General features: G+C 40.1%; 1 protein-coding gene and 1 long non-coding RNA gene across 5 annotated transcripts in view; one reads left to right on the top strand and one right to left on the bottom strand.

Moving 5' to 3' along the window:
- The window catches only part of cacna2d2a (calcium channel, voltage-dependent, alpha 2/delta subunit 2a), a 207348-nt gene extending 201402 nt beyond the window's left edge, over positions 1-5946 (bottom strand). For all 4 annotated transcript variants that reach the window (XM_078947037.1, XM_078947036.1, XM_078947035.1 and 1 more), the window contains exons 1-2: positions 5501-5946; positions 566-647 (exon numbers count right to left, since the gene is read on the bottom strand). In XM_078947037.1, coding sequence (XP_078803163.1) covers positions 566-647; positions 5501-5616 — 198 coding nt within the window. In that variant the 5' untranslated portion in view covers positions 5617-5946. The remainder of the gene's footprint in view (positions 1-565; positions 648-5500) is intronic.
- Positions 5947-8777: 2831 nt separating this feature from the next.
- On the top strand, positions 8778-9931 carry LOC144992130 (uncharacterized). Its single transcript, XR_013655928.1, has 3 exons — positions 8778-8909; positions 9342-9456; positions 9538-9931. It is a non-coding gene; the product is annotated as an uncharacterized LOC144992130 (long non-coding RNA).
- The last annotated feature ends 2923 nt before the right edge of the window (positions 9932-12854 follow it).

The following is a 12854-nucleotide window of genomic DNA, read 5'->3' on the forward strand; positions in this document are numbered from 1 at the left end:
AAGCTAGAATTAAAGCCCCAGGCGCAGCACCGGCTGGATGGATCGACTCACCCAAACAGCAATAATGAAGCATTTATCTGTGGGTGCATTACAAACCCTGGAAGCATGGTAAATATGCACATGGCGGAAGTATGATGAAACAGTGTCAATAACACCGTTCTCAGCCATCTGCTCTGCCACAAGACATCCACATGCTGCACAGATACTGATATCAGAACGAGGAGCCAGCCCAAATGTTCTGCTAAACGCATGTGCCGTTGGTGCTGCAACTAATATCAATTCAATTCAATGAGAAACTCAGGAAATGTCCAGAACTCCAGAGATCTTAGGTCATCAAGGATGATAGGATGCACTTGTTTTGTCTTGACCATCTATGTGTATTGGAGATTAAAAATGATCTCATGTGAAGCAATTACTTTGAAAGAAAAGCCTTGAAACAGACGGCATTTGTCCAGCGCATTCATGGGGTCACATGCTCACTCTGATGTACAACCTCACCCAGTGAAACCTGATAAATAATGCAAGGAAACACAGGGCGACGCATGCAAGAATGACGTCAACTTACCGATTTCATCTGCTCAGTTCCAGTTACGTGCTGGAGTACCTTCTCCAGTTCTTTCTCGATGCGTTGAGCCCAGTGAATCATTCTGGAAGCAGAACATTTAGAAAGGAACATCGTCACCTCAGGATGTTTTTGCCTCATTTCTCTGCTACAACCTGTGTTTTTTTTGCTTTTTTGTTGTTGTTTTTTAAAAGGCAGTATACTTGCTGCCATCTTTTCTGTTGCCCATTGTCTGAATTACTCCTTGGCCCCTCCGTCACCCATCACATCGTGAATATTTAGCCTTGGTAGTGCTAACAGTTCATGTGCCCATCTTGGCCCGACTGAGATCAGCAGCAACAAAACTGCTCAGGTCTGACAGAAGTGCACCCTAAGCTGGAGCTGATCTCTGTTAGACAGAGCCAAGTCTGGAATTAAGAGATCAAACGGCTGAGGCTCATCACTGGATATCTACCAGCAAGCAACAAATGACTTAATGGACTGAGATTTTTTTTCTAGATAAATGTTAAGATGAAACAGAAGCATATCTGCCAACCTGGTTTAACTCACACCCCTGATGTCGGAAAAAGGTTTCTGTTTTTCTGAAGCTCATCTCTCAGAAATCAGATGAATCACTTCTTGCGTCCCGCCTTTTGCTTGGCAGCCACTAACCTTTTCTTTTCAGCAGCCTGCCGATAAGCAATCACTCCCATCAGCATTAGAAAACAACCCAATTGATTGTCTTTTAATATGATAACGGAAACAAATGTCACCTTCAAATGTCAGATTGTTCTGAGGAACAAGAGGGAAGTTATTAAATCGCACAAATCTGGCAAACAGCAACGAAAGTCGCCATAATCACCAAACTACAGCAGAAATCGTAGGGAGGAAAGCCTCAGACCAGATGAGTGAGCTGTGAGCCAGCGTTCATGAGGACAAGATTACAGGAGGGAGGGGTCCTCCTCAAAGGAGCACAGAGGGGCTCCACTATGACGAGACCACTGACAATGTAAAGGTCACCTCAGTATCACATGAAACAGCACTTGGACTCCTATTTAAAGACTCCCTCCGATGAAGACTGTTTTTAACTTGTTCTTGGAGCATTTTTCTGATGAAAATTAAGTTTGAAATTGCTTTTTTTGATTATTTGTGTATTCCATTTATTGTGATGAATCAGGAGCAGATGAAAAAAGGCCGTTTTAAAAAAAGGATTGTATCTGTGTTGTAGAAAATGCGCTGAGTGGGCCTTAGGCTTTCCACTCCAGTCTGTTCTGATGTGTCCACTTGCAGACAAGTAGATCCGTGTGCGTCTTTGTTTTCCTTGTCTGAGCTGGAATCTGGATCAAAACTGTACGGCTGAAGAGCTCCAAATATACTCACCATTTGTGTTGGACAGCTAATGTAAGGTTGGAGGCCTGTAAGCTAGCGTAAGTGCATGTAAACAGAAAGCTCTCACTAATGGCGAGGATAAGGGGGTTGGTGTTGCTAGTTTCTAATTAACTCCTGGCACCCTTTAGAAACAATGTCCTAGAAAATGATTTGTTGTTTTTTTTAATTTTCCCTAAAAATGGCAAACTCATGTTTAAAACGCTACTGAGAACACTTATACAAAAGATGATCATAGAGGGCATTTCAGTCAAAAACCTGTATTTTTGCTATGTTATTTTCACGTTTTCTAATCTACTAAACATATTTATGTCACGGAGTGGGGTAAGGGAGTACCCAAGCGCAGGAGTTCCAGGTAAACAAAGTCTTAAAAAACTAAAAACCACTAAACACAAACTACAAACTAGAAACTAGAACTACACTAGAAACTGGGGAGACATAAGACTGACATCAGACTACGGACCAGCAAAGGAGGAAGGGAAGGGCAGGACTTAAGTACATACAGACGAACGAGACACAGGTGACAACAATGAGGGCAGATGGGGACAAAAAGTAAAACTCAGTACTACAACAAAACAGGAAACCTTTCAAAATAAAACAGGAAACTGAAACTCAAAACATGACAGAACAAAAAGAGAACAAACACAAAAGCAAGAAAAGTAAACCATAACAAGTCATGCTTTAATTATTAAGTTAACGACAAAAAAATGAAATTAATTATGTAGAATCTGTAAAATGTAACTATTTAAATGCATTTAAATGTTGCACTAACAAGTTTTAGAAAACACACTTGCTTGTGAATTATTTAAAGGGCCTATATCATGACATATCAGCCTTTTGAGCTTTTAAGTGTAATATAATGTTAATTCCTAACTATACACAACCCCGAAGTGGTATTTTGCTCCATTTATGCATTTCTAAGTGTTCCTCGAAAAACCAGCGCTCTGAGCACCAGCCCCTCCAAACCCACGAAAACAAGCCGGTCCTCACATGGTGACGTAGACCAGTGAGGAACAGCCCCTTCCAGTCTTCGCTGCCAGCCCCGCCCCCAGGCTAACGCGCACACACACACTTTCTCCACTAGCGGCGATCGGCTAAAACGCTTTTTATTTTATACACATAATATGAACATCCCTCTTTGCAAAATTTTGGATGTTGTTTGTTTTCGTGGGCGAAATGCAGACACGCTGCCGAGCCCGACTCTAGGATGACATCATGAAATGGGCGGCACCCACAAGGAGCAAAAGGCGACGCCTCAGAGATCGAGTCGACTTACTTCGGGGTAAGAGAAGGGCTGTGAAAATAACCCATATTTCATAAAAAATGCATTCTTAGTGTGCCAAAGGCAAAATATGATCACACATATGGATATAGTTTACTCTCAAAAGATTAAGAAAGGCACAATATAAGTGTCTTATAGTGAGTCGGGATTCATTTTGAGCGTCCACATCAAAGAATATATTATTGTCATGTCCCAAACATGCAGAACTCCCCATTAAGTACAGCCACTGACCTATCTGTATACGGTTGTTAGGTAAATTATATGCACTGCTGGGGCCTGATGCTTAATGAACGCTGCAAGTTCCTCAGTAATCCAAAAGCTCTGATCTCTTTTTGAACAAACAAGTTGCTGACGCTCTTTAGCTTTTTGTAGAAGCCTTTCCCCAGACCTGCGTCATCCTGTTTGATGCAGACTAACAAGTCACCGGTCACTCATAAAGAGATGTAAAAAACAAAACTCTGTAATAATCAGTATCTGCACAGGGAAGTCCACGCAGACAGGCCTCAGCTGGGATTCGAACCAGTGCAACAGTGCCAGCTAACTAACACCCCCTCTAGGCTGTCTGTGTGATCTAATGGATTTTTAAAAGTCTACCATTTTCCTCTGATGGTTTTGGGTAATTCAGCTGCTTTATGTTTGACAAACGTTGGGGAAAAGCAGCAAATGTGATGCAATGAGTTTGAAAGGGAGGACTGCATGTCAGCCACCTACTGTCACTATGTCATTTCCACTGCAATGGAGCTCATCACTTGAAGGGCCATGCTCACATGTCTATTGGGGCAGAAGGTGCACTATTTTTTTTTAATTATTATTTGTGTTTGTGTGTGTTGGGGAGATGCTGAAGTTGTACATTTTTATAACTTTTTGTAGCAACATTTTTTCTTTGTGTTATTCCTCCAGTTTAAAATTAACATTAACTCCAATTTTCAATATTATTTCACTGATAAATCTTTTACCTTGTTCGTTTCTGTTCTGGCTCATTCCACAGTAATGTGTGTGTGTGACCCAAAACCTAGTTTAAAAATCCCAAGAGGTGAGTGGATAAAACAGGACATGACAGAACTGAGGAGCAGTTGACATTGTTTCTGATTTAGGCCATTAAGTGGAAGAGATGAAAGTAGCTTGGCTTGTATTTGAAACAGGGGATTATTAAAGAAGAGGGGGAAAAAAGACTTTGGATTTTAACGTGGTTGGAATAAAAACATTCACCGTGATTCCTAATTTAACCAAGGAGAGCGATAAATTAGCGGCATCACCGTCCCTTATGGAGCTTAAAATATTCAAACCAATGATCCAGTTAATTGTGATTTTTGTGTCAGTCCTGGGTCACATAAAAAACAACAGATCATTCTGTTGAAAGTCACCTTGGCCAATAGATGAACACAAAGACTTGCCAGCAGATCCTCTCTTGTGTGCGTCGGGAGGATTCATTTGCTTAACTCCTGAGTTTGTCTGAGTCATGAGCGCCGCTGCTAGACGGTGTTCACGCCTCATCAGGAAGGTTTGATCATTACAACCCGGGTTAAGCGCCTCGCCGCGTCGCGCCGCGCCGCGCCGCGCCACGCCACGCAGCTGCTGGCGCGCTATGACTGCTGATACTTGAAAAAAGCCGGGAGACTTCATCTCAACCGAAGCAAGGAGTTTTCTTCTTCAACTTTAAGTTCAGTGACTCACAGGTAGCTGCGCCAGACTTTGCGCCTACTTTAAAGTAATTATTAGGTTTGACTTGGATCACATTTTCGTGCATAAAATGTAAATAAATCAAACTAAAAGAGGCTGGAAAAATTACTGAGATTTAGCTCAAAATGCACCAGTGAAATCATTTTCAACTCAGGTTCAGAAATGAAATTAGATTTTTATATTTTTCTTTTAAATGACAGATGTTCAAATTGCGCGTTTGCTTTGCGCGGTGCGTCGTGATGTGCGGTCTAAACGGGATGTTGTACACGGAGAAGAATCAGCGCATCCTCTGCGGTCCTCGTTTGTTTTTATCAGCTCCATGATGTTGACATAAAGAAGCGCTCCGCTTGGGTGGCGTGCGCTCCTACAGTCAGTTCCTGCTTTCTGGACGACACTTGTGTGCTGGATGGCTCCGCCATAACAGCAGCAGCAGCAGCTCCGTTTACCACTGATCATCTGATGCTGCGTGTTCGTGCGAACATCAGGGAACATCATCTCCTCCAAGGTAAGCGGAGCTTGGCGCGCAGGCTCGCGTGGGGCCACCTGTCCTAGTTCCGCGCTCCGCATCCCCCCCCCCTCCCCCCAAAGAAAAAACTGTGCGGGCTACTTACGTGTAGTGCTGAGGGAAGAGGTGGGTCCCGGCTGTCGGCGTGGACACACAGATGATAAGTACAGTTTGGATAGTGAGGAGGCAGAAAACACCAAACGACTGCGCGCAGATCGCCATTTTCCATGAAATATTCAAGAAACTGCGATAAATAAGAGAAGGGCCGAAAGGACAGTCTCTCCCCTGACGGAGCTAAGAACAACCGAGCTCCAGAGAAAGTGAGCGGCTGGAGGTGACGGCTGGAGGAGCCGTCAGGACGCACGGAGATCTCAATCAGAGACGCACAGCCACGGACGCGGGGGATGAGGATGAGGAAGATGCTCAGCTGCTGTTTGCTGATGATGCGCCCGCCTGGATGCCTGTTCGCGCACACGCAGTCCTACCTCCCTCCCCGCCACCGTTCTCAGTCGCTCCTTTACTCCGCCACTGTCTCCAATGTAACAGTCAGGCGGAGTGAAGCTCGCGGCGGCGCGACTGTTTCCGTTAAGACTTTCAAAATAAAACCAAAAGTAAGAAGCCTCATTTTTCACCACGTTTGGTTTAGGAACTCAATTTCACACATGGTGTAAATGTAAAGTGACAATTTTTTTAAATCTTTAACAACCTAAATTGTGGTCGTCTGTCACAAACGTCATAGCCTACATTATCATGGTTTTATTTTGGTAGTCTTTCCCCTCGAACTCCCTGAAACGGAGACTTGAGTCAGCTGTTGGCACCAGTTCTATTCTTGTGCCATAGACGGGGGCGCGCATCTGGCCACCTCCCCTTCCTCCTCCTCGCGTCCACGTGCTGTCTTCCTCCCAAAGTACGGGTCGGAACGGCAAAGCGAGCCGTTGCTTTGCCTGTCTGTGGCATCTCTCCAGAATGGCAACGTTTCACTTTTTATGATCCAGAGAAATTTGGCTAACTAAAAGAGACAAAAAAAAAACATTTTTCAGTTTTTATTTGGGCGGATGAGGGGACCCCCCCCCCCCCCCAATATGGTTATAAAACTTCTTTATTTTTTGGTTTGTTTGTTTATTGACGCACTAGGACGACAAAAGGTGGGGCTGTATAATTGAGTCCAGTGTCTTTGTGTGAGCGCGCGCGTGCGTGAGCAGGTGATCTTCTCTTGTGCATCCACACCTGGTTCTTCCGCTCTGATGACCTCTGACTCTGCTTTTTCTGTTGAAGGTTAAAATTCATGCTTTAGGACTTTAATGATAACACTAATACAGGCCCAAGGATTTACATAAATAGGAAATAATTAATCGACGTAATCGATGAACATTCCTTTAACCCAACCAGAATGTTCCATCTGAAGCAAGTTAGTAATTGATTTGATCTATACCGTTATCAAAATATTTCAAAATATAATACATTAATTATAATCAATATTTGAAAATACCAGTTGGATTGAGACACGGTAGGTTTTTATTACTATAACTTAAAAACGGCCAAGTCCGTCTTTGTTTGTACACATATTTAATTTACATTTGATTATCTTGTAAGAAATACAAGGAATCTAAAAAACCTTACATACACGGTTTAGTACCAGGTATTTCTCTCTCAGTCACACTGCTTGGATTTTTGGCTAAAGATGTCCTGAATTGATTTGTGTCAGTGAATTGGATCATTCAAAATGAATCAACATCAACTATTTTATTGCAATCACAAATTGTGATTTGGATGGAATCATATCAATAATGACATGAATGGAATCAATCATCGTTACACCCCTAACAAAAAAATAAATAAAACTAGAAAAAGAAAAAATATACAAATAAATGAAAATTAAACACCAAAATCTGAGCAAAAGAAAACAATTTGAATACACAGATCAGATAATCAGCAAACAGAGAAGGCATAGCCACCATGGAGCTTCTATCAGATGCTCAAACTACAACAATTTATGATATGGATGCAAAATATGGATGAAAAACTCATAATATATCTCCTAAAACACACTAATCTTCAAACTTACAAAACTGTATACAAAATTTGCATGATTTGGTATTATGCAACAAAACCTGAGTTAAAGAAAAATGTGGATAAACCGTGAAGTAAATTTCTGTTTCCCAGTCAAAGCCCAGCTCATAGAACACAGAGTGGAACTTGGATGTTTTGTGGACAGTCTTGCATCTCTCCGTTTACGGTGAGACAGCCCGCTTGGTGGCTGCGTTGTCCTTGGCTCGGTCACTTATCAGGGCACACAGGTGCTCCGCCCGCAGAAAGCCACACAGCAGTCAGCAGGGTTGCGGCAAAGCATTTCTGCCCTCCCTGACAGAAGGAGAAGATGCTGTTTTGGTCGAAAAGACACTGCAGGGAAAATAATTCAGCAGGAAAGAAAATGAAAAAAAAACACCTGATAGCAGCAATGATGGAACTCTGCATATGGATGTCACAGGTCATTCAGTCGGAACAAATGTCCGCCCATACTCCTTAGGAAATGGAAAAATAAATCTGCTCAAAGACATATTGACCTGCTTTGACCCACCCGTCTAAACAAATGTATGGAGAGGAGCAGGAGACAGTCCCACTGTGATGTATCATAACTTCCTGTGCAGAGACAAGTAGCTGTAATTGATGATGACTCTCACACATTCATTTATCATATCTTACTTCTACGGTGGCCCTGAAGTGCAAAGCATTCAACAAATCACTCGATACAAAAACATTTTTAAGATCACAACAACAATTAAAAAAAAAAAAAAAATTTAAAAAGCAGCATTACATTTTAGAAAACAAAACAAAATTTCAGAAACCAAAACTTGAAAAACAAAAATGACAAAAAAAAAAACCATTTCAGAAAACAAAATTAATTTCCAGGAAAAAAAAAAATATTAAAAAATGAAAACATTTCAGAAAAAAAAAAATCCAGAAAAAAAATTAAATATTAAAAAATGAAAAACATTTCAGAAAAAAAAAAATCCAGAAAAAAAATGAAATATTAAAAAATGAAAAACATTTCAGAAAAAAAAAATTCCAGAAAAAAAATGAAATATTAAAAAATGAAAAACATTTCAGAAAAAAAATGAAATATTAAAAAATGAAAAACATTTCAGAAAAATTTTTTTCCAGAAAACAAAACGAAATCTTCAAAAATGAAAAACATTTCCAAACCGGAAGAGGCAGGTACTATGGGACAACGCTGATTGGATGATGATTTTTGTCAATCATTTGAACTGAAAAGTATTTTAAATGAAGCGATGACGGATTTTATCGTCCAAACAACAATGTACTATAATAATCCACGTATTTCCCATTTATATATCAAATAAAAAATGCAGCAAACTGTTAATGAACTTTAAAATTATTTTTTTAACATTTCGCCTGACACACGGTCACCCGGAAGTAGTTTGTGAGCACTTTTACTTTGAACGCTGTGCGCTAATGTCTACGGCTGCGAGGTTCACGCTGTCAATCATCTTTAGGTAAGAATCAATTCTGTGATCTTTTCTTTTGTCAGTCACATGTCTCTAAGGATGTTAATTTTAGGATGTTAAAGTGCTGCTTTGAAAAGATAATTTATTTTTATCTTGCGCATGCGCAAAAGGAACCCGATGGAGACGAACCGTCTTCACATGATAGCCGTTCCCGTTTTCGGTGACAACATGAGAGAAAAAGCTCCGAGCCAGCCTGATTCTGTGATTTATACAGTAATTACAGTAATTATATGGCATCAGTGTTGCTAAAAATCGACTTTAAGACTGAAATCAGTAAACAAGTTCTTATGGGAAATAATATTTAAGTGCATTGTATATTTTTGACCCATGCATATACATATACACATATACTGAAACTTAAAAATGAACTTTAAAAGTTTATAAAATACTTAATTGAATTAACATGTGATATTTCTGCAGGTGAAGTTACTCAAAGCGAAGTTCCAGAAAGGTTTGTGCTGCAGAAGAACAGATGGCAGCTCTACATGGGAATACAAAAAGACTAAAGTCATTCATATCATTGTGCAGTGTACAGGCAAGTCACCATGATTTATGTGAAATGTAATCAATAAATATTATTTAACCTTAATATCTAATTTTTTTTTTTAAATTGCAGGTCCTTTAAAAAAACGTCTTTAACCTGCTGCATAAGCCTGATTAGTTGTAAATGATGCAGTGGGGAGTGAAAGACGAAGCACAATTCCTGGCTTTAGCGTCGGGCTGATGATCTGGAAATCACATCTGAGGAATCGCATCAAACACTTGTACAACTCCAAACAACTTAATGTTCCTTTAAGCAAAACTCCAGTTTAAAATGTTCATATTAGGCTTGCTTCATTTAGGAGTTTTTCCATGTTTACCATTTTAGGTTTTAAAGCTTTATTAACAAAGTTGATGTTTGATTTTCAAAGCTGTTGTTTAGAAATGTTTTTTTGTCAATGAAAAAACTGAATGCTGATGTGAGGATTGTAATAATGGATATGAAAATAAACAAATTTGTTTCATAGCAATGCAGTATATTTATTGAAAACTTAACATGAATACGTTATTCAGTAACAGAAACAAAGAAACAGTTGTGGATTTTCCTTTAAGGGCTTCTTCATGCAGTCAATCAAATGTTGCGCTTACAATCAGCATTTACTCAGCGTACCTGTCAGTCACATTTATTAGAGGAAAAAATGCATCTGGGAAAGTCTGTTGGTGCTTAACAACTATATCAAAAAGAGTCATGTCAGGGAAGTTTTGTCCACATTGCTGCTCAGCATCACATCCAGAGGAAGATGCACAGGTAAGGGACCCCAGTTCCTGCTCGTACATGCTTGCAGCTTCCTCTGCACTGGACTCCAGCTCCATTGAAATCCCTGACAGAGATAAATTAATAAATTAAAAATCCCTGACAGAAAAACATCAGCTGCCGTTCATCTTTCATTCAGGAAAAAGTTGAGTTCATCAAAATGAGGAGAAAATGGGTTAAACCAGAAATTCATTAGGGAGGGGTCAAAACACCAAACTCAGAATAAAATACATTATTTCAGTCTTATAAAAAATACATTCTAAAACAATTTGGTATTCCTCCTCTGCCTGAAAGACTAAAACGTTTTTTTTAAAGATTTATTTTACACTACAGACTTTTCACCTTTAGTTACACACCTGGACGTGTCTGATGATGTGCACATCCAGTCATTTACTGTCATGTTTCTGTGCACTGACACACTCTAAAGTCACAGATCTTAATAGTGTGAATAAGAAGCATTCATAAATGTTATTCTGAGACACAAACTGCTGCAGTTTACCTGACAGCTTAGCTGATTATGCGGCTGGTACACCTGTCTGAGAATCCTGCCCACGTGACCCCCCCCTCTCCAGCTGATGAGGTAACCTGTCATTAACGTATGACTGAAGGATCTTGGATCTGTCTGTAAACACCCACCTAGAAATCACGTTTAACGCTACATTTATTAGATCAAACAAATGTGCCTCCATACCTTATCAGTGGATGGCGGGACTGCATTTCCTGATGTGCGCCGTCTTAACACCCGTTTCTTCGCAGCTGCTGCTTCAGACAGAATCCTCTCACGACATTTTGAAACATTTGTAAACCTGGTTGGTGTTGATATTTCTGCGTGCGTTCTGTCATCACATCCGCTAAATATTCAAAGATTAACGTTTATGTTAACGTTTTACCGTCCCGTTCTTTGTTTACCTGCAGAACGGACGTCATCCACACAAACTACTTCCGGGTGACCGTTCTGCTTCAGACGAAATATTCAAAAAATAATTTAAACCTTCATTAACAGTTTGCTGCATTTTTGATTTAATATGTAAATGGGAAATACGGGAATTATCATGGTACATTGTTGTTTGGACGATAAAACCCGTCGTCGCTTCATTTAAAATACTTTTCAGTTCAAATGATTGACAAACATCATCATCCAATCAGCGTTGTCCCATAGTACCTGCTTCTTCCGGTTTGGAAATGTTTTTCATTTTTGAAGATTTCGTTTTGTTTTCTGGAAATTCATTCTGTGTTCTGAAATGTTTTTCATTTTTTAATATTTCATTTTGTTTTTCTGAAATGTTTTCATTTTTTTTATTTCATTTTGTTTTCTGGAAATTAATTTTTTTTCTGAAATGTTTTCATTTTGTAAAATTTCTTTTTTTTCCTGGAAATTAATTTTGTTTTCTGAAATCTTTTTTTCTTTTTTTTCTTTTTTATGTTTTGGTTTCTGAAATTTTGTTTTGTTTTCTAAAATGTAATACGCTTTTTAAATTGTTGCTGTGATCTTAAAAATGTTTTTGTATCGAGTGATTTGTTGAATGCTTTGCACTTCAGGGCCACCGTATACTTCCCATCATGACATCAATTATAACAACAAGCAGATGCCAGCGGGGTGATGCAGCTCCATTCCGGATCGAATCATATTTGATATTTGTGCTGACTCGCAGACATCCTTTTGTTTTCCCTCATCCTTCAATTTTTCCTCATTCTAAACGACGTTGGACAAACTTCTGTTCCACCCAGAGCCTAAAAGGGCCACAAAAGGGGCGAATAATCACCATCGGAACGAGTGAACTGCTGCAGTTTTCTCCCGGGGGGAAAGCCGTGGAGGTTCTTCTGAGCCGTGCAAACAGAACATCAGGGGGTAGAGATCTTTCCTGGATGAAGACGGAGCCTCCGGGTGGGAAACATTTGTTAAGACCAAGAGAGGAGTTGGGGAAGAGTCCAAACAGCGATGCATGATGACTTTACCACACTCGACTGTCACACAGTTACTGCTTGTTTTGCTCTGAGAAGAAATGTGGCACATGAGAGCTGTGATTGTCATGCCTTGTAACTCACAGAGAAAAATGCTGCAATCCTAAGAGAGGATTTTACTCTTCATTGCAGGTTCTCCATCAGTCTGCTTAGTGACGACCAGAGGGTTCAATGAGTCCTTCAAATGTTCAGAAGGGCAGACAAGAGGCGGGACTGTGCCACACAAGGTCTCCCGGAGTCTTCTAAGTTCTAGCTTGACCTGCCAGACCTTTATTGATCCGAGGGGCAGAGCAGAAGGAGGCAGCAACTCACTGTTTTGTATTTAACTTCCTTTCTCGGGAACATGCCTCTCAACAGAGGTGAGGGAGGTTGGAGTAGAATTAATCACTCCTTGTTTCCTAGTGTGCTGGCCTCAGGGAAGTGCACCCCACACTTCCAGACACAAACAAACATTAGCTAATTCCTCCTCTTCTACTTCATCCATTTATCTTCGCTCAGACCACCTCTTTTTCTGCTGAGTGCTGGTTATCTGATGTGTTGGACCGAAATAAAAAAGTTTTTTTACTTTTTACTTTATTTCAGAAACCATAGTACAAAAACTGTGACAGACAACACAGTACGTACTATAAACTTCAATGGCCCACTTCAATAAAATGAATGGTTTTGGTGTTTTTGAC

The sequence above is a fragment of the Oryzias latipes genome, chromosome 5, assembly GCF_053564925.1.
Source record: "Oryzias latipes strain Hd-rR chromosome 5, Olatipes_Hd-rR_3.1".
NCBI lineage: Eukaryota > Metazoa > Chordata > Actinopteri > Beloniformes > Adrianichthyidae > Oryzias > Oryzias latipes.